The sequence below is a fragment of the Beauveria bassiana genome (genome assembly GCF_000280675.1).
Source record: "Beauveria bassiana ARSEF 2860 unplaced genomic scaffold BBA_S00028, whole genome shotgun sequence".
NCBI classification, from domain to species: domain Eukaryota; kingdom Fungi; phylum Ascomycota; class Sordariomycetes; order Hypocreales; family Cordycipitaceae; genus Beauveria; species Beauveria bassiana.
Genome location: NW_007930863.1, coordinates 219,170 through 239,053, shown reverse-complemented (window position 1 = coordinate 239,053; position 19,884 = coordinate 219,170). Strand labels below are relative to the sequence as shown.

Here is a 19,884-nt window from a genome sequence, read left to right as displayed (position 1 = left end):
TTCTAATAGTAGATACTATATATAAGATTACTAAGTGATATATAATACTATTTTAAGGATATTATCTCTTAAAAGAGTAAGTATATATATTATATATAGTTATTAATTATTAATTAAGACCTTAGTATAATAAGAATTACCTATATTAAAGGTATATTATATTATTATTATTATATAAAGAATTAAAGAATTGTATTAGCTTATAGTACTATTAAAGATAAGAGTAATATAGCTAAGCTTTATATTATAAAGAAAATAACAGAAAAAAAGTATAAAAACAGTAAAATGTTATTTTTTAAAGCTATAAAAGACTTAATCCTTTCTATTTATAGAATCTTATTAGGGTATATAGAGGTAGTTAATTCTAATTAATATAATAAAATCATTTTATAAAAGAAGACTCTAACATTTTAATAGTAAATTAGAAGGTAATATAAAGAGTAAAAATATTAAATTATAATTAATATATATTCTTTAACTTATTTATTAGCTATTAAACCTAAAATATTAGAAATAACTAAAAATCTTAAAGTTTTATTTTTTTCTAGAAAAAGATAATTCTATAATTACTAATAAAAACAAATAAAGACTTATAGAATATTAAATAATTTCTTAATAAGTATCTTTATATATTTTCTTAAGAATTTTATAAGTTAAGTTAAGAGTATTATATTACTTTTTAAAAGTATATATTCAGATGTAAAATCCGCTTTTACCGTCACTTTTTGATACCTACTGTAGCTAATTTTGGGAAGCCCTCCGTTGCCTGAATCATGAAGCCCTCCGCTGCCTGATTCATGAAGCCCTCTGCTGCTAGAATCATGAAGCCCTCCGCTGCCAGAATCATGAAGCCCTCCGCTGCCTGATTCATGAAGCCCTCCGCTGCCAGAGTCATGAAGCCCCGTTTATAATCAACTGGTTAATCTACAAAATAAATTTCCCCTCCTTTGCTTTGCGGCAAAGTTGGAATGGTAATAAATCACAGACGTGGAAGCTAAATTTTGAAATGCTCTTCATCTCCAGTTATATCAATTTACATGCAACACACACATGCGTATTAGCTTACTCAAAAGTATTTTCCTGCTCGCTATAATGCTAGATATATAGATTGCTACTTGGCTACTGAGCGGATATTGTTGAATGGGCGCGGTAAAACCAATGTAATCAGAGAGTATACCAAGCCGTGCTAGCAAATTGGCATACCCCTTCATATTCACACCGGATGAATTCACTGTTTATGTTTTACTACCGATTGTTTCCCTATTTAATCATATATATAGCTGATGCCTAATCCCGTCTGTCGAGTATGGCTTCATTCATTCCTTCATACAGTCACTCATTTGTCGCTTACATAGCCGATTATTCACTCGTTTTCACACGCTTACACTCCTTTTGACTTCAAGTCTCTATACCGTCTATTTGTTGTGGCTTTCCGTGCAATGCTTCTCAACTTCCGCCTCGTCGCTACTGGCCTTGCCGCCTTGGCTGCTTGTGCCCAGGCACTCGACATGACCAACTTCACAGCCAATGAAGTAGATTGTGGTACTCCTAGTCTGAGCGTGGAGCAATGGACACACTCAGAGGAAGTCCTCGCGCAGGAAAAAAACACTACAAAGCGTCAAGTGGCCCAACCACACAGGATACCAGCCTATATTACTGTTTTAGCCAAGAACAACACCGTCAATGGCGGCAATATTCAAGTAGGTGGTTTGCGTGCCTTGACTGTCAATATGTCAGGTGTAATAAAAAACTCCTAACACAAAGTCTAAAACAGGAAAGCCAAATCCAACAATTGCTAGATGAGTTCAACAAATTCTATTCCTATGGATTCGAACTCGATACTTCGGTCGACAAGATCCATCGCTACACGCGCCCCGACCTTTTTGATCCTAACTCGGGGATGTTTACTGGAACTTTCAACGACATCCAGAGGCAATATCATCGGGGTGAGGGCGACTATGCCTCATTGAACATTATCTTCCTTTTTCGCCTTAGAGACTGGTACAAGAACGATATCACTACCGAGAGGGGGCCTAACGGTGAAACCTGGACCTCATGGAGGCGTCGTTCCGGAGGCATCTCGGGCCGGGGTTCTATCCCCGTTGCCGGAATTTGGGAGGCCTCTAACGCAAAGGAACTCGAGATTTCAGACGGCATATTGGTCTCCTCTGCCACCATTCCGAATATGGCTTATCCGGAGCACCAGGGATCGTTGTCTACATTCTCCCATGAGGTTGGCCACTGGCTTGGACTAGAGCACACAGATCACTCGCGCCGCAAAGGCAGCTGGGGTAGAACGGCCTGCGATCGGGTTAACGACGGTATTGATGATACTCCAACTCATATGATAGACGCGAATGTGGCAAGGATTATGCCAGGATGCCCTCCACAAGGCCAAATCAACACCTGCCAGCATCTTGATAGTAGACCTGACCTTATCTATAATTTGATGACCCCGAAAACTTAGTGAGTATTCATGTTACCCTGTTAAAGCGAGCCGAGAGTCTAATCAAGATGTACTATAGCGGCTGCAAGATGGATGGCTTGACAGATGGCCAGAAGCAAAGAACGTTGGACGTGTACGAAAAATTCCGCATGCCTTATAAAGGGCAGTTGCAGCAGAAGGGACGTTGGGTGCAGCCGCAAGGTCAACAGTCGCAGGAGGAGGGGTCGCAGGTGGAGGAGCCGCAGGAGGAGGAGAAGCCGCAAGAAAAGAAGCCGCAAGATCAACAACCGCAAGACCAGCAACGTCTACAGCTGAATCAGAAGAAGGAGCAGAATGAGAAGAACTGTTTGAACGAGGTGGATCAAGAGTACAAGCAGCGTGAAAAATGGCTGACGAAGTCGATGCCGGAAAAGTTCAACCAGCTGCAAGCTGAACGCGATGAGATGTGGGAGTGGCTCGAGCAATACCGGCAGCAACCGCAATACAGTCAGTGGGCCGACGAAGAATGGAAGCGGCGGGAAGAAGGCTTTTCGGGACGGAAGAAGGAGTATGAGCAGAAAGAACGCGGGTATTGGCAGGACCTGAAGCAAGACACGCAAAAGGGACAAAAGCGGTGTAGAGAGGAGGAGCAAAAGTAATATGACCGAAACCGACGAGGGCTGAAATTTGCCACATAGGATTTGAATCTTGTCACATAGCCCACATAATGGCTTTGTACCCCTTTAATAGAAGTCCTCGTCCTCTACCCATCCTCTACCCTTTTTTCTACCTGATACACATATTAAGGCACCGTTTAAAACATAACGCGCCTGACAGAGGCGCTTAAATAACTTTCTAAAGAGCTCTTAAAAGCGCTCTTAAAGGCGCTCTTAAAGGCGCTCTTAAAGGCACACTAGAGGCACGCTTAGAGGCACGCTTAGAGAGGTACGCTCTAGAGTAGAGACGCGCTAGAAGGAGGTTCTTCTAATAGAGACTCTAAGAGAGTGACTTTAGTGAAATTCTTTACTCTAATTAGTCTATTAAGACCTGCAAATTACCTTAATAGGTAATCGCTATGTGATGAGATTTAAATCCTGTGTGGCAAATTTCAGCCCTCGAAACCGACAGGATTTTCGTAAGTGGTCGGAGGAGTATATCAAGTCACTACAGGACAATGACCGCAAGAATCAGAAGTACATTGATAGCCTGTGAAGGAAGCAGTAAATAGTGATAGTCCGCTATAATTAGGGATTGTTGGAAAGGCGTTGGCTACCTATGGAGAAGTTGCTACTTGAAAGATGGGAGTTTGGTGGGATGATATTCTGATGGGATGAAATCCTGATGGGGAAGAAGTGGAACTTTCAAGTCACAGTCGGCATTGTAGGCTTGAACAGCCATGCTAATGGATAATGTCATTTATTAGATTGTGTTCGATTTCTTATATACACGTCTTATCCCCCCCCCCCCCCCCCCACCAGCGAATCCCCTCTCCTCTCATTCATGTCTTTTCCTCGTATATTGTGGCAAATTTCGTCAAGACACTCTTCAGCGCTGACCTCCGTATAGGCTTTGCCAGAAACTCGTCCATGCCCGACTCGATGCACTCTTTGCGATTGCTCTCCTCGGAAAATGCTGTCAAGGCCACGATGGGGGCCGCATAGCCCATCTGCCGAATCAGCTTGGTCGACTGAATGCCGTCCAGATTGGGCATTTGCACATCCATAAAGATGAGATCAAATTTCCGATTTCGCTCCATGTTGGCCTTGACCACCTCGTATGCCTCGCGACCGTCCTTTGCAATGCAAACATCAAGAACCTTTTCCAGTTTGAGCATTCTGCGTACAACCTCGATATTCGTCGCATTGTCGTCAGCCACGAGCACACATAGCTCGCTGTTTGCCGACTCGCCTCCAGAGGTTTTGGCCTTGTCGGCTTTGGCTTTTTGGATGGCAGCTTGCGTCTCGACGCTCGTGGTTGGCGGCGCAACGACGGTGGTTGTTGGGTTGCAAGGTGGGACGGGCGGCGTCTGGTAGGGATTCGGTGGGAAGAATGGTGTGCTGAGGCCGACAAGACGAGGCTGAATATCGGTTCTGTGGCTGTCGTTGCTGTTTGCTGTAACTACTGGATCGGGGTCCTGCGCAAGCACACTGCTCAAAGAGTTGCGGTGGCAGCTGCTGCTGCCGCCGCCGCCACCACCAGTTGTTGAGCCGCCAACGCTTGGTGCTCTTGACACTTGCCTCGTGCTTTCCGACATGGTGCTTGGCACACGGTCTATGATATGTTCGAGGGGGATTTGTAGACTAAATGTTGAGCCGAGCCCCTCACTGCTTCTTACAGTAATCGTGCCGCCCATTAGCTTGGCCAGCTGTGAGCAGATACTCAACCCCAATCCGGTGCCGCCAAACTCTTTGCTGAAGCTCGAGTCCACTTGCACAAATGGCTCAAAGATTTGATCCTGCATGTTGCTGGGAATGCCGCGCCCTGTATCTTCGACTTCGAATGTAAAGAGATATGCAGTTGCGAGACTATCGGCCAACGTCGGCGGTCTTTGCACGTCTTGAGTAAACATGACGTGGGAGTCACTAGCGAGATCTTCTTGATCGCATGTCTTTGTTTCAATCTCTCCTGTTTCCGAAGCCGACGATGGCGAGCATCTTGCTCGAGTGCCACTCTTTTCGCTGCTGGATTGAGATTTTTGTGTCAAAGCCTTTTGCCGCGTGCCCTGCTTCACCGTCATCGCATCCCCTCGCTGTATTCGAACCTGAACCTTGCCGCCCGCTGATGTAAACTTCAAACTGTTGCTAACGAGATTGATGATGACTTGTAATATCCTGTGCTGATCTCCCAAGACGTACATGTCGCGTAGGCGGCCAGGACGGCCAGTTTGGACCAAACTTTGTTGGAGAGGAAGATGTGGTGTCTCGTGATGATCCTGATATTCTGGACTAGATAAAACGACTTCTAGATCGATTTTATTGTCCCTGGCTTGTTTGTCGAAAATAGATATGATTTGCGACCGTATTTCCCCGAGTCGGAATTCCTTGAGCTCGAGCTTGATCTCATGGTTGACTTGGTTTTTGGAGAAGCTGAGCAAGTCTTCCAAGAGGTGCAGTAATAATTCGCCTGGCGTTCCCGTTAGCCAGCCTGCCGCACATGTAAAATTTTCATCCGACTCACCAGATCGATATAGGGTCTTCAAAGAATGCTGTATATGGAGAATGTCGTTTTCTTCCATACAGACGGCACATATGCCCATGATTCCATTGAGTGGCGTCTTGAGTTCATGAGAGATATTAGCGATAAATAGCGTCTTACTCTCACTCGCAGCCTCGGCAGCCTTTTTGCTGATTTCCAATTCCCGGGTCCTCTTTGCCACTTGCTCATCGAGTGATGTGTATTGTTTCACAAGCTCATCCGTCATTTTGTTGTAGACCTCTGTGAGTTCTGTCACTTCATCAGTAATCAGATGCGATCTCTCCTTGACCCTGCCAGGAATCCTAAAGAGTCGGCGGTGATTGTCGATTTCGGCTTGCGTCAGTGCTTGCTGGGGCTTTGCGAACTTTCTTTGGAAGCTTTGAAAAATCCCCCTAATCGAAGCTGACGATAGAGTGCCTCCGGTGCTGGCTGCGTTCTTGTCTTCATCGCCGTACGTGAGATTGCACCCAGGCACCGAGATTGACTTTTCAGTGGCTGTCTTGAGTCTCCGAATGGGGCGGACGCTAAAGTATGCGCAAGGTATGATGAGTATCATGACCAAGCCGGCAGTTCCGAATGCGCATCCGACTAAGATCTTCCGTAGCTGCGAAATGGGGAGGTAAGCCTCGCTGTGCGACTTTTCTACGACAATGGCCCAGTCAACGAGTGTGGTTCGTGGGCGAGCAACACCGACTGCTACCGAGAACCCTCGCTCGTTCTTTTCTGTCAAGCTAGCGCGGGCATTATTCGGCTTCCCATTGTACGTCGAGTACACACCATAGATGGCTGGGTAGCGAGACAAGACAAAGGGTAAGTCCCAATTTCCTTGCTGAACTTGATGACGATCGGGTTGTCCTGGAGGAGTGATGGGTGACAATACAAAGCGAATTTCGTATTTGCTCAAAGAATTCTTTGGTGGCCGAAAGGTGGCATTGGAGGGCAGTAGTGGTGGCGTGAAGCGGTTTGACGGATCGTTGGGAGTGACGAGTATGGCGACGCCAGTGCTGCCAAGTCCATCGGTCGCTGTTTGGATGTCAAAGAACGAGTTGGCAGCAGCGACCAGCGTTAGATATCCTAGTATAAATCCATTGGCCTGCAAAGATCGAATCGGGATCGTGAGTGATACAAGCGCGAACGTCTGGTTGATAGCCAGTGGGCCAAGGAGCAGCCCCCGGCTATCGCTCAACAACACGTCTGGAAAGGCACTAGCCGACACGGCAGTCTCTGAGGTTATATATGGATTTGGATAGTCCAAGGTTGCATAGGTGATGTTTGGATACAGACAGGGAGGGTATCCGAATTCAGCATCGCTGAGGTTGACGCGTGATCCATTGGGAGTGAGGTACGGTAATTCGATGTTTTGCGTCTGCGTCCCAACGCCGGAGCCCGTCACACTGACAAGCCCCGTTGCATTCTCGCCAGTCTGGTTTCGCGAGTAAATCCGGGCCTGCAGCAGACCAGTGAAGCTGTTTGTGGCGAGGGCGCTTTGTAGGTCGGTGACGGTCGGCTCAAATGGATCCGTTGTTGTCGAGTTGCCATTATAGTAATTGACCAAAGACTGCTGTATCAGGATGCGCGTGGAGATGGTGCGGCTGATGGTGTTAAGCAGCTGTAGCTGTGAATCAATTTTGGCTGCGTAGAGCGATGCTGCGAGGGCAAGGCTGTCAGTTTCAACATTGGCGACGAAGCTTTGGACGTATATCCACGTCGGCACTGCGACGACGGCGAGGGCGAGCAGGGCGACGGCGCTCACAAGCAGCGCAAGCTGGATCCAGATTGGGACTCTCATCCTGTTAATCGCAACACCTACTCGGCTTGGAAGGGGCAATGGCCGCTCTTCACTCTGCTCTGAATGTGCTCAGTCCCGACGACCAAGCGCAAAAATCGAGCAGCAGTACAGCGCGCTGATTACTTGAGTGGTCGCTGTCCTTGGCGAAGAAGACGATTTGCTGACAAGAGCAATCTGGGCCGCGGCGATTGCAATCATGACGGATATCGGCGAAATATGCAACGCAAGAGAGAGGAAAAGAAAAAAAACAACACCATCTAGCGACGGACCGTTCCTGGGCATTAGGCCCGTGGCGTCTGGTGCCGTTATTCTAGACTTATGTACAGACGGATAGACGTCCACGGACCTCAATAGCGGCAACGGGCAGGCACACCAACTAGTTAATTATTGTAGTAAGTCTGCCCCCTTGGCCCCGTAGCAGGGGGCCGGACGAGTTGCTCCGTGGTCGCATGGTAAGTAATAAATACGAAGCAGGTGCTGCAGACAACGGCCACAGCAGCAAGTTGACTCAGTGAGTTGATGGCTAGTAAGACAAGACGTCGCCGTCCATCGAGATTTGCTGCGTTCTAGACCGTTCCGAGATTAGCCACAATTTTCATCTATTTGCACCGCTTTTTTTGTTGTCAACAACTGCTCCCCATGTCAGATTTTCGGGCCAATGATGAGAATGGATGTGCCCCTCACTTTGTGAATGAGAGCGAAAATACGAATACAGAGACCATCCGTTACTTGGAATGTAACACAGGGACGGCTGCGGGTTGGGGTTTACGAATACCAGTATTGTAACCATATTTCCAGTTTGTAGAGCGACAGCGAGCACATTCTGGCACCTCTACAGAATTTGCCCAGCAACTAGTTCACTTGGCAGGCTGAGTTGCAGTAACTATGCTGAATGATGCAAATCTACAATCTCTTCTTGAGCGAATCATAGAGCGGTAATACCTAACGTTAGCGGCTGAAAGAGGCATGTGTTGGTAAAGGAAGAATTAATAAAAAATATTATCGAATCACATCCACTCCGCAACGCCATCTTTCTGATTAAATTGATAAGCTATGGAATATTATGGAACAGAGTAGGGCTAAAAAGTTTTGACGGGGCAATTTAGCCAAACTTGTACAGGGACAAAGGGAACTAGTCTTGACCTGCAACCACCAGCATGATAGTTATGCGGGGAGGATAGGTAGTTTACTTGCATGCACCAGCTATTATGTAATAACCTTGTAGTTTGCTTGTATCGAAAATACAGCTCCTACAATAATTATTGTAATCGGCATCACTGGTTGATGGAGGCTACCAAGGACAATTCGGTCGAGTTTCAGCTTCGAATTAACTCTTGCACATGTATGAGCAAGGTATTTGGCATGCCCTCATCACATCCCATCACATACCATCAGACTAGATGCGATATTTGGAAACCATGACTGCGCTGACCTCTCCGCCTCTGGACCGTCTTGTCGCTGAGCTGATACTCTCGCATCATCGGACTACTCGACACCCGATTGCTGGTCAACGTTTATTATTGACCTCGACCAAGTGTCACCCCGATCATCGACTGTAATTCATATTTTCCCCGTTCAAACGAGAACAATTTTAGATAGAAGTAAGCTCTCCGCCGCAGCTTGCGTGTGTTTCGGCGACTTGGATTCCAGCAGCCCACTCGCGGAAGCTATCCTGAACCCCGCGGGTCGACCGAGGATTCGAGCTCGTCTTGTTGCGCGCAGGCACACCCTCGAGATTGAGAGCAAACTCGGCCGCAACATGTGCGGCAGCCTTTGCATTCTTTTCGTACGCGTCCCAGTTGATATTGTCGAGATTGTCGCACAGCAGGTGGTAGCATTTGTCAAAGGGCGCTCCGGCGCCAGTAAAGATGCCGCTGCTAGGTATTCCAGCTTTTAGGAAGCCAACATAGTCGGATGAGGAGCCGAATTTACTACAGATTGAAAATTAGAGTTATTAGCTGTCAAACAGTTTGTGGGATTAAAGGTCAAACATACGCGTATTCGGGTGTAGCTCCGGCCTCTTTCAGGTAGTCATACAATGGTACGGCTCCGTACTCGTGTGCGTCGTTGTCAGCATAAACGACAAATTTCGGCTCGGGACTAGCTATCATATCATAGTTGAAGTAAAACTTGATCTTGTCTTTTTCTGCATCCGACAGTTGCGCCGTATAGTACAGAGAGCCAATCAGGCCAAGCCTGCGTACAAGTGATTATCAGCATTCGTTACTTGCACAATACAAAGAATGCCATTGCGCCAATAATGACTTACTCTTCAGCCCCCCACCAAGCGAAGCGAATCTTGTTCTTGAAACCCGTGTACTTTTGAAAAGAAGTCGCAATCTCAAGCAGCGCGGCTGTGCCACTCCCGTCATCGTTGATGCCGGGACCGGGCTGGACACTGTCGAGATGCGCTCCCAGCATGACCACATTGTCGGGGTCGCCCTGTTTTGTTTCTGAAATAATGTTCCAGCCCGGGCGCGGCTCGGTCACTGCGTCTATGATCAGTGTCACACGGAGGTCTTCGCCCGCGGCAAGTCGAGTGCGCCAGGCCTCGCCCACGTCACGAGAAACGAGGCCGACGGGGACTAGGAGACCGAGATTGCTGGCACCGAGCGTGGCGCTCGTAGGGGTTCCGGGAGCATTGTGGTAGAGGACAGCCGCGAGGGCGCCGTGCTGTCGGGCCAGTTTTAGCTTATCCGCGATTGCACACGTGCCGCGCTTGAGTAGAACAATCTTGCCAGTGGCATTGACACCGTTCCACTGCTCTGGGAAACACATGGAACCCCGTTCGTCGTCGACTGGAGTGTCCAAGAGCGATCCTGTAGCACCTCCAGGGAGGGGTGTCGCAGAGACATACTGCAGGGCGTAGACATCCACTGGCTCGCCGTCTGGTCCCTCGAGTTCAATTTTTCGAACTTGGCTAAACGTATGGTTGAACTCCTGAACATACGTGTCCAGCCGTTTACCGAAACGCTTCGAGACACGCTCTAGAACAAAGTCCCGAGACGCTTTGAATCCGGGTAGACCGTGTGCGCGATTGCCACCATTGTCGCGACCAATCTTTTGCAAGTGCCAAAGCACGTTTTGCAGCCTTTTTTTTTCCTGCGTTAGTGGTATTGCAAGCCAGTAGGTAGGTACTTCAAGCTAGTAAAGGGCAGTCGCTGCACTTACTCTCCAACCTTGATATCATTGACAGCCCTCTCTGGAGTAATCGAAACAGTAGCTCCCGATAGCCCTGCGAGACCGAAGATGCCCAAGGCCGCAGCTGTGAGGAACTTCATTTTACAGACTCTTGATTGAAGTTGTAGTGCAAGTGCAGGTGAGGATGGGGAGGGGAAGAAGATCTATGATGGCGTCTTATGTAAAAGAAATATGCCGAACGCCAAGGCAACCTAGACTTGCCAAGGCGTGCAATACACCTTTGATCATTCGTATTGTGCATCACGCGATCCGTGGTTCCTTTTCGCACCTTCCATCTTGGGCAGCTGGTAAAAGAAGCTTCTTTTTGCGTGGTTCCTAGTGGCCTTTGCCGCCAAGATTTGATCGGCGGGGTGATGGCATCCTTGAAAGTGTGGCTGAATCTTTAACACGCTATTTGATTCAGCAGGAAAATGTGTTTGTGTTAAAGCCTAGTATTCGCATAAAAAGTACGCAATGCATAGTGCGAATGGCTGGTTTTTTAGGGCCATTAGATTTACACGAATGAAAAAAAGTCACCACCATTTCATCTCGAAAATGTCCCGAGAGATTTGGCGAAGTATCGCTTTGAGCTTGGTGTGAGAGAGAAGCCTCGCCCTGCAACATTTACACAGCCGAATTTCTGGAGCAAAGCAATTGCCACTGGGCGGGGCACAATTCTGTGCGTGGAGGTTGAGTCAGTCTAGTTAGTGACATTGCGAATCCCCTCACGACGAGGCTGTGAGGACAAAGGGTTATCGGATCCTTGCTGAAAGGGACACTACCTCTGCGAGGTGGTCCAAGACGTGACTGTAAACGACGCTTAGTGACATGTTGTGCAAAAAGGACCTGTAAAAAGTGCCGGCAGACGATGTGGACGCCTCCAGTTAGGGCGTGCCACGTTGGCCAGCTGTTGGGCGTCGGCGGACAGAAGCAGCAAAAGCAGCAAAAGATCCTCCGTTTTCACGATGGCGAGTTTCCTAAACTGGCAGAGGCTCGTCGTCAGCTGTGGCATCAATGTTGCATCATTGGTCCTGGACGAGATTAACTGATTTACTCGGGGTCGCTAATAATGATGATGAATGTCCAACAGCTGGAGTCGGCTGATTGTAGCACTACTGGGTGATGGTGATTTAGAGGCCAGCCAGCGTTTGGTGAGAGATCTACAGAGTTATTGCTAGGAAACAGTGCCATTTTGCCAAGAGGACAGTGCATTACATTTTGCTAAGGCTAAGGGGACAGGTGCACGTGACGCGAGGTAATTCGACACAACAGAGACATCTTGCAGCTGAGCTTGAGACCCCTAATAATAGAATCTACCTAGTTTATAATCGCTATCAGGAACCCATCAATAAACGCGTTATCCGTCACACCCTCCTTTCCTGTAATCTTTGGCACCAGCGTCGCCGTCACCTTTTTTTCCGCGCCAACCCTCTCCACCAATGTGCCCTTTCCAACACTACCATCGTGGCAGGTGATGATTTCCTGCACGACATTGTCGATAAAGATGCATCCATTCTTGCGTGTCAGCTTGACGGCCCAGTCAAAGTAGTCGGCATGCTGGCCCCAGTCGGCGTCGATGAAAACCATGTCAAACACCCTCCCCTCGCGCACAAGCTCGGGCAGCACGCTTCGCGCGTCGCCTAGGATGATGTCGGGCTCGATTCCAGCAGCGCGCAGATTCTCGCTCGCGATGTCACGGTGCTTGGGGTCAATCTCGATGCTCGTCACTTTGGCGCCCGTCTTGGCGAGGCAGATGGTGGAGTAGCCGCCGAGGGCACCAATCTCCAGGACCGTCTTGGCGCCGATAAAACGAGCCTGGATGGCAAGAAGCTGGCCCTGTAAAGGGGATACTTGGATGGACGGCATGCCGTTCTTGGCAGTGTTGGAAAGGGCATGCTCGAGATGGGGGTCGGGCTTTACAAAGGCTTTCTCCGCGCCGGCTTCAATCGCCACGACGTGAGCAATCTTTGTGGAGAGAGGCAATGCGGAAGACATGGCCAAGGAGCAATGGTGGGTGAAGAATGACGGTAATAATGTTTACCACTAATTTAATGTTCAAGATGGCAGGTTTACGTGCAACAAGTACATCAAAACCATCAAGGCAGATTCATCGTCTCTTTATATTTGGCGTGGTCGGCTTCGGCTCGGAGGTAAAGACGGTTCCCTCCCCCGCACGCAGCATCAACCTCTTTCCCGTAGTTTTCGATCCGATACTAGTTGGTGCGTCGGCTTTTGTCAATGTCACGGAACACGAGCGGAGTATATGATTGGGATGGCCCGTGGTGGACTACACTCCTGCCAGCGTAGAAAGGAGGCATGCCCTGCTTGCCTAACAATGCTACCATGCACTAGAGAATGGTAGTGCCGCAGAGCTGCTGCCTAGACCAGCTCAATGTAGCATTTACAATCACTCGGCCGAGCATGTCAGTTCGGTGTACTGTAAGTCCATGTCCGAATGACCACGTGTAAAGCTCATGGGCAGTTGTCGAGATACACGACTCTTGATTGGCAAGCACTAGTAACTAGCCAGCCTCACGGACACTGTTCACGACGTTTATGATGTTTATGACTGGCACACTACATTCCTTGATTATTTAGATCCATCATTGGCAGGACAAGCTTCTCCAACATACCATATGAGCTCCAGGTCAAATCATGCATTTTCTGCCCTTGTATACCCTGGTATCAATTTTATGGATGACGAGACAAGGCTAGCACGACTGCAAAAAATACAGCTTGTTAAAAAGTCAATGTTGGACTAGTTCTTGTCGGTGGCGCGACCACTGCTGGCTCTGAATACTCGTTATTATTAGGTAGTCAAGTAATTAGTTTGGTTTTTGAGTGACCAGCCGCATCATAGTAAGCCACCACCATGATGAAAAAAATCCCACATCTAATTCCAGTTCGAGGCCTCCGCAAATAACTTTAATCTATATTAACTGCCCTCAAAGCCATTTCATATGATTCCACACATCTCTAAGCCTGCAGGGGCATAAATGTTTAGATAAAGTGCTCTGTTGCGGCCTCGTAGGGTAGATTGGCAGCAAGCTCGTCAGTCGTGTTGGTGGCATGATGACAAAGGATTAATCCTTTATTTACAGCACGACGCCGCGGTATCCGCTCAGCCTCGGTAGTTACGACGCGCTACAGAAATCGCCAAAATCCGTCCTTTCCACAAACATCAGCAATGTTTTCATGACAAGTCACGATACATTGTGTCTCCCTTGACCATCATGTCGACGTCCACCAAGGACCTTGTGCCTGGCCCGATGGGCCTGTTCGACAAGGTGTCATTATCGTGGCTCGTCCCGCTTACCAGTACGAGTTCTTCCCCTTCTATTTGTTATTTACAAGCGCCTATCCCCAGTCTTGGCGTCCCAGTCCACGCCGTTTGCGTCAATATTCTGTTTTTACTGATCCATGGCCCCTTGGCACTAGTTGCGCGAGCCTTTTTTGGTTTCGCATCACGCAGTATCGACGCTTCGTCTCTGCACTGGCGCCAAAAGCTTTCCATTTCTCTCCTCCAGGCCTTGCGTAAGACGCTCAACCCGCGACATACCTTTGCGCACTCGAGACAGCGGCTCACCGGAGCTGCCGTCAAGGACTACTGTCATGACCATGGGCTCGAATATGACAGCATCACCGTAGAACTGCCCGAGCATACGTCGGGGCATGATGCCCACGAACGAGTTCCCTGTCCAACACTGCATCTCGTCACTCCCGCAAATGCGCCTCTGGATGGTCCGATACTGCTCTACGTCCACGGCGGAGGCTACCTGAACCCCTTACAGGCACCCGGCCACATGCCGTTTGCGTTGCAGTGTGCGGCCTCGTGTGCCGCGACTCGCCTCATTGTCCTGGAGTACGCGCTAAGCTCGGAGCACGCCTATCCTGTGCAGCTAATACAAATGGTGGCCGCAGTCAAGTATTTATTCCACCAGGCTATACCTGGTGCTACTATCGATGCCGGCATGCAGCCAGAAAATCTCATAATGGCAGGCGACAGTGCAGGTGGCCATCTAATCGCTAGCTTACTCCTACACGTGGTGCGGCCATCCCCCTATGCACCACCAATGACCGAGTTGAGCGGCGAGCAAGGGAAGCAGCTTCGCGCCGTAGCACTTTGCTCGCCATGGATGACAATGAATACCACCGACGCCTCATTTACAGCAAACGACGGCAACGACTATCTCTCAGCCCAGCAGTTGGATGTATTCATCCGTTTATTCGAGCCATTGTCCACCGAAGTCTGGGCATCGCCCATTGAGGCTGACGATGCAGTCGAGGCGTGGAAAGCCGCCTTTCCGCCCGCATTGACTGCCACGGCTTCTCGTGCAGTCAAAGGGCCCGTGGCGAAGCGTATGCTAGTTACGTCGGGAGCAGGAGAGACACTATTTGACTCGTGCATTAAATTTGGAGGGGAGCTGCTTCGTGCAGATATGCTGGTTCTAGACTCTGATGAAAAGGTCGCGCTCGTGACCAGCAAGGAGCTAGTCTTGACCATTGCACCGGATGAGGCCCATGTTCAACCGGTGCTGGATTCTGCGCTCGGCTATGCTCACGGGCGTTCAATGACGGCTGTCGACCAGTTTCTGCGATCGGTATAAGAACCATTTGTTCAATACAAATTCTCCAAGTTACTATTCGATTACTGTTGGAAATACAAGTTTTCGAAATGCGGGTCAAAAAATAGAGTATGCCATACACTTGTGATATATCGTATAAAATCATGTAGTTATACTGCTTACTATTGGACAGCTCATAGTTATTGCGTCGTGCTGCATCACATGGGCTGCTGGCAAATGCACACTAGCTCTAATATGGCGACTCGGGAGCAACTTTATGCCTCTCTGTCACGCTCTTGCAGCTCAGCCTTGGCTACTAGGAACAAGGTTCCCAGAGAACTCACACCCCGCTTCTTATTAAGCGTTGCGTTTTAGAGTTACAGGGACACATTCCAAGTTATGGAAACGACGCTTATCCCGCCGACCGCATGATCACGGATGTACGGTAGCCAGGCGGACTGTCGCGGCTGGGTGGGGTCGATGAGTCCAACGATAGTGTCCACAATCCGAAGAAACGTCATCCGCTAACAAACTAACTAGTTAGTTATGCTTGTTTCCTACTGGTACAAATTCGTGGCGTGATCCCGCACATCGTCAAGGCCGAGTTCCGTGTGGGCCACGCGGTGCGATATAGTTAGACATTGAGAGAACAGTGCGGCCGGGACCGTATTGCGTCGCCAGCCTCCGGAAGTGATTGAAACTATGATGTGCTTCCCGACATCCCGTGATGCCGAGGAACCCCGACAATACCTGCAAGCTGCAGACAGCTGCAGACAGCTGCAGCTGAGAGGGTGCCTTACTATCAAGACAGACATACTCCAAGGACTTGGATTTCACCCACGTCTTTTTTTTTCCTCGAAAGTATATAAGGGAGGCGGTTGGGACTCTTGTTTCAACTTCTTTACACACCCTACCCACAAGCTCTCTATTCTTACACACGAAAGAACCCTTTCATCGCAACTAAACAACAATAATGTCTGCACCGATCCGAAAGTACAAGGCGGCTGCCGTCCAGGCCGAGCCCGGCTGGTTCAACCTCGAGGAGTCTGTCCAAAAGACTATCAAACTCATCCAGGAAGCCGGCGAAAAGGGCTGCAAGCTCATTGCCTTTCCTGAGCTATGTGAGTTTCTGTAGCAGATGGGTAATCGAGAACAAAAATCTAACGAGTTTAGGGATCCCCGGGTAAAATTACAGACGATATAAAACACCTCTTTTTCACACTAACAGAATCTTTAGATATCCCTACTTTCAGTGGCGCGTCAACTACCAGGATTCTCTGCCACTTCTCAAAGAATACCACAAAAACAGCCTGAAGCCAGACTCTGTCGAGATGCAGCGCATCCGGCTCGCCGCAAAGGCTGCGCAGATTTTCGTCTCTCTCGGCTACTCGGAGCTTGACGGCCACACGCTGTACACGGCGCAAATCATCATCGACCCGACGGGCACCGTCATTAACCACCGCGGCAAGATCAAGCCCACTCACGTGGAGAAGCTCGTGTTTGGTGAGGGGACCGGCGACTCGCTCAACACAGTCGTCGAGACGGAGATTGGCAGACTCGGCCACTTGAACTGCTGGGAAAACGTGCGTTCCCAGTCTCGTTGCCGGCGATGAGAATTACGAAAAAGCTAAAAAGATTTTTTTTTTTTTTGGATAGATGAACCCCTTTTTGAAGGCGCTCGCCTGCGCTCAGCACGAAGAAATTCATGTTGCTGCATGGCCAGTCTACCCTCCTGCCTCGACCCTCAAGTACCCCGATCCTTACACCAACATCTCCGAGGTCCAGTCCGAGTTTGTGACTCCCGCCTACGCCTACGAGACGGGTACCTGGACCCTGGCGCCCTCCCAAGTCGTGACTCGCGAGGGCGCTCGCCTCAACCTGCCCAAGCGTCTGCAGGACGACGAAGACGCCGTCGATGCCGAGTATGCCGTCATTGGCAACGGCTTCACTCGCATCTACCGCCCCGACGGCTACCGCGCCGTCGAGGACCCGCCCAAGACTTTTGAGGGCCTGGTCATTGTCGATGTTGATTTGGATGAGAACCTGCTTACCAAGCGCCTTGCTGATTTTGTAAGCCCTCAACTCCTCCCTCCTGCTGGTACCGCCGCGGGTTCCGATGCACTAACAGGCGGTGTTAAGGGCGGACACTATATGCGTCCTGACTTGATTCGGTTAATGGTGGACAAGAACCCAAAGACTCTGATTGTTGATGCCAATGCGGCGGACCCGAGAAAGGTTCCTAGCTCGTTGGAGAGACTTGGTCTTGCTAAGCCGCTTCCTGCCACCGAGGAGTAACTCTTTTTGTTTGTTTAGATAGACTATCTCTACTCGAACTTTTGTAAACCCTTTTGTATTCTTTTGTCCAACATTTTTAGATCTTATCAAGTTAGAAGGCGGTTATAGCGCTCGAGAATAGACAACCCTACACCATTCAAGTCACTTCGTAAGGGTGATTACAGAGCTAAAGCGTCATGATTCGCAATTTTCCATCCTCTGCTTTACTATCGAAACTGATAAGGGAGTTCTATATCTATTACGACTCTTTGGATACCAATTTAGACCAAGACTTTGCAGACTTACTATTTAGAGTGCAAGGTGATTTAATCATCTAGAGAAGGAAACATATATTCTTGAATTTGTAGATTAACACTTTTCAAAACTACGTTTCAGGGCAGCCAGTAACGCGGCTTTTGCGGCAGCTTCTGCGGCTTCCGCTGCTGCCAACGCAGCTTTGGCTGCAGCTTCAGCAGTCCCTCCCTGCGGCGTGCCCAGCTTCCACCGCTACGAAGGTTGTTTTTTTTTTTTCCATTGTTTCCGGTGGCTGCGGCCGGACCCTGGTGCCCTGACTGGGGGGTGGGCGAAGGGTCGTAAGGGTTCTGGCGCGGGATTTTTTTTGGCACCCACGGATGTGGGTGTAGATCATCCAGGTTTTGACGCATACAGTAGAAATGAGGACAAGTATTCATCTAGGATAAGTGAGCTACTTTAGCCTTATCTTTTAGATAAGAAATACACTAGTTTTACAATACGACAACGTTTATTTACAATACTATTTAATTAGTTATATTTATTTATCTTCATGTTCTTTAACCATGGACATCACCTATAGTAACTACTCGCTGTGGTTTGCGTGGTTTCCTAGCCTCTCTATAAACAGAAAGACATGGTTGGCGACGTGGAAGAGAGAAAACCACAATTAAGCAGATAAAGTGAAATAGTATTTTAAATTGGTAAACTTCCAGGCCGACTATTCAGGCTCTACAAACGACATCAGCAGCTGCCTCAGCTCCGGAAGAGTTATAATCTTCAAACGCTTAGAGGCAGGCTCAGCTGCACCTTGAATTCCCTCCATACCTGGTAACAAAACCGCATCCACCACATGAATAACGCCATCATCAGCTAATATATCCTGTGCTAAAACGTGCGAACTACTGTTCAAAGTCAAGGCAATCAAGTCATTGTACCTTGCAATATGCAAGGAAACAGCTGCGGGTAAATCTCGCGCCGTATCAATGGCCATGGTTGCAAGCGATTGTGTCTGCTGGCCTTTGCAGACTCCAATGCTATCTTTGGAAGATATGCGGTGGCCGGTGTTGTTCTTTGGCCAGATCAGGTTTGTGTAAACGGTGACGTTGGGACAGATGTGGTATTTGATAAGGGCTTTCAGATACGGATAGCCTGTCTTGGGGTCGAAAAGGAACTCGAGTATTTCGTCGTCGAGAGCCCTGAAAGCAGCATCAGTTGGCGCGAAAATTGTTCGGCCTTTGATGCCTAGGGCGGCAAAGTCATCAGCCATCTTCAGCTCGAGAAGAGCCTTGTTGAATAGACTTAATTCCGAGAACGATTGAAGCACGCTGAGAGAGCTGTGCGGCGGTGTCAGGACCCGGTCGAGGTAGTGCACAATGCCATTCTTGGCGATGATGTTTCCAGTGGTCAGCGTTGCTGCCTCATTGATTTGAAATGTGCGCGAACGGCGTGTCCGGGCTAATTGAGGTCCATTCGCACCATCTGGTGTCAAAATAGTCGGTATATTGAGAAATCGAACCAAGGTGTCGGTGGTCACGTAATGTGGTGAGATATGAGCCGACAATACCGCTTCTTGAAAGTCTTGGTCCCTGCCCATCCGTGTCATGAGCTCGCCATTGTGCTTCCAAGACTCGTCCAGAGGCACCAGCACGGTATGTTCGCCGCTGTTGAGATCCTGTAGCCGTGATAACAAGTTCGCATGCTTCTCCACCATGCTGCAGAAGATAGTCGCGTCGGGATTGGTTCTCAGTATTTCATAGACGGATTGATCTGCGCGGCGCTTGTCCGCTGGCATGTCCTGGAGGCTGTCGATTCCTTTGTGGAACAGAACCTCCAACGCATCTGGATCTGACGGCAGGGGCTGCTCCAACTTCATGATAAAGCAACGTGGCTGAGACTAGATTATGTAGCTTTAGTTTTTAATTTAATAGAAGAAAATAAGGGAGACAAAAAGGCAGTACTATATATCCTGCATTTGACAACAGGCTGGAACGTAATGAATGATCACAGCAGGAGTGGAAACAGCGTACTAGTTATAGTCTAGTTCAGTCGAGCCAAGGTGTAGCGAATCAAGCGAGCAGAGAGAGCAAGAGGGAGCGAGGGCGTCACACTGCAGGGCACGAGCTAAAGCAAAGACCTAAATGAATGTGTGTATGAAGGAGAGAGAAAGAGAGGCTATCTAGGGAAAGAGTGGCGGCTGATGA

General features: G+C 48.8%; 7 protein-coding genes across 7 annotated transcripts; 3 read left to right on the top strand and 4 right to left on the bottom strand.

The window, feature by feature from the left end:
• Positions 1-1,439: 1,439 nt before the first annotated feature.
• On the top strand, positions 1,440-3,084 carry BBA_07847 (metalloprotease 1; the record flags this gene model as incomplete). Its single annotated transcript, XM_008602944.1, has 3 exons — positions 1,440-1,700; positions 1,775-2,466; positions 2,526-3,084. The coding sequence occupies 3 exons, from the start codon at positions 1,440-1,442 to the stop codon at positions 3,082-3,084; spliced, it is 1,512 nt and encodes a 503-aa protein (XP_008601166.1).
• Positions 3,085-3,923: 839 nt separating this feature from the next.
• On the bottom strand, positions 3,924-7,409 carry BBA_07846 (hsp90-like protein; the record flags this gene model as incomplete). The annotated part of the gene is made up of 1 exon (XM_008602943.1): positions 3,924-7,409. One exon carries the CDS (start codon positions 7,407-7,409, stop codon positions 3,924-3,926), a length of 3,486 nt encoding a protein of 1,161 aa, XP_008601165.1.
• A 1,591-nt stretch (positions 7,410-9,000) lies between these two features.
• On the bottom strand, positions 9,001-10,690 carry BBA_07845 (peptidase family M28; the record flags this gene model as incomplete). The annotated part of the gene is made up of 4 exons (XM_008602942.1): positions 9,001-9,340; positions 9,405-9,605; positions 9,679-10,500; positions 10,581-10,690. The coding sequence occupies 4 exons, from the start codon at positions 10,688-10,690 to the stop codon at positions 9,001-9,003; spliced, it is 1,473 nt and encodes a 490-aa protein (XP_008601164.1).
• Positions 10,691-11,906: 1,216 nt separating this feature from the next.
• On the bottom strand, positions 11,907-12,584 carry BBA_07844 (O-methyltransferase, family 3; the record flags this gene model as incomplete). The annotated part of the gene is made up of 1 exon (XM_008602941.1): positions 11,907-12,584. The coding sequence occupies one exon, from the start codon at positions 12,582-12,584 to the stop codon at positions 11,907-11,909; it is 678 nt and encodes a 225-aa protein (XP_008601163.1).
• Positions 12,585-12,649: 65 nt separating this feature from the next.
• Positions 12,650-15,196, top strand: BBA_07843 (lipase/thioesterase; the record flags this gene model as incomplete). The annotated part of the gene is made up of 2 exons (XM_008602940.1): positions 12,650-12,809; positions 14,028-15,196. 2 exons carry the CDS (start codon positions 12,650-12,652, stop codon positions 15,194-15,196), a joined length of 1,329 nt encoding a protein of 442 aa, XP_008601162.1.
• Positions 15,197-16,127: 931 nt separating this feature from the next.
• Positions 16,128-17,449, top strand: BBA_07842 (cyanide hydratase; the record flags this gene model as incomplete). The annotated part of the gene is made up of 4 exons (XM_008602939.1): positions 16,128-16,275; positions 16,328-16,337; positions 16,392-16,737; positions 16,811-17,449. 4 exons carry the CDS (start codon positions 16,128-16,130, stop codon positions 17,447-17,449), a joined length of 1,143 nt encoding a protein of 380 aa, XP_008601161.1.
• Positions 17,450-18,401: 952 nt separating this feature from the next.
• Positions 18,402-19,556, bottom strand: BBA_07841 (fasciclin domain family protein; the record flags this gene model as incomplete). The annotated part of the gene is made up of 1 exon (XM_008602938.1): positions 18,402-19,556. One exon carries the CDS (start codon positions 19,554-19,556, stop codon positions 18,402-18,404), a length of 1,155 nt encoding a protein of 384 aa, XP_008601160.1.
• Positions 19,557-19,884: the final 328 nt, after the last annotated feature.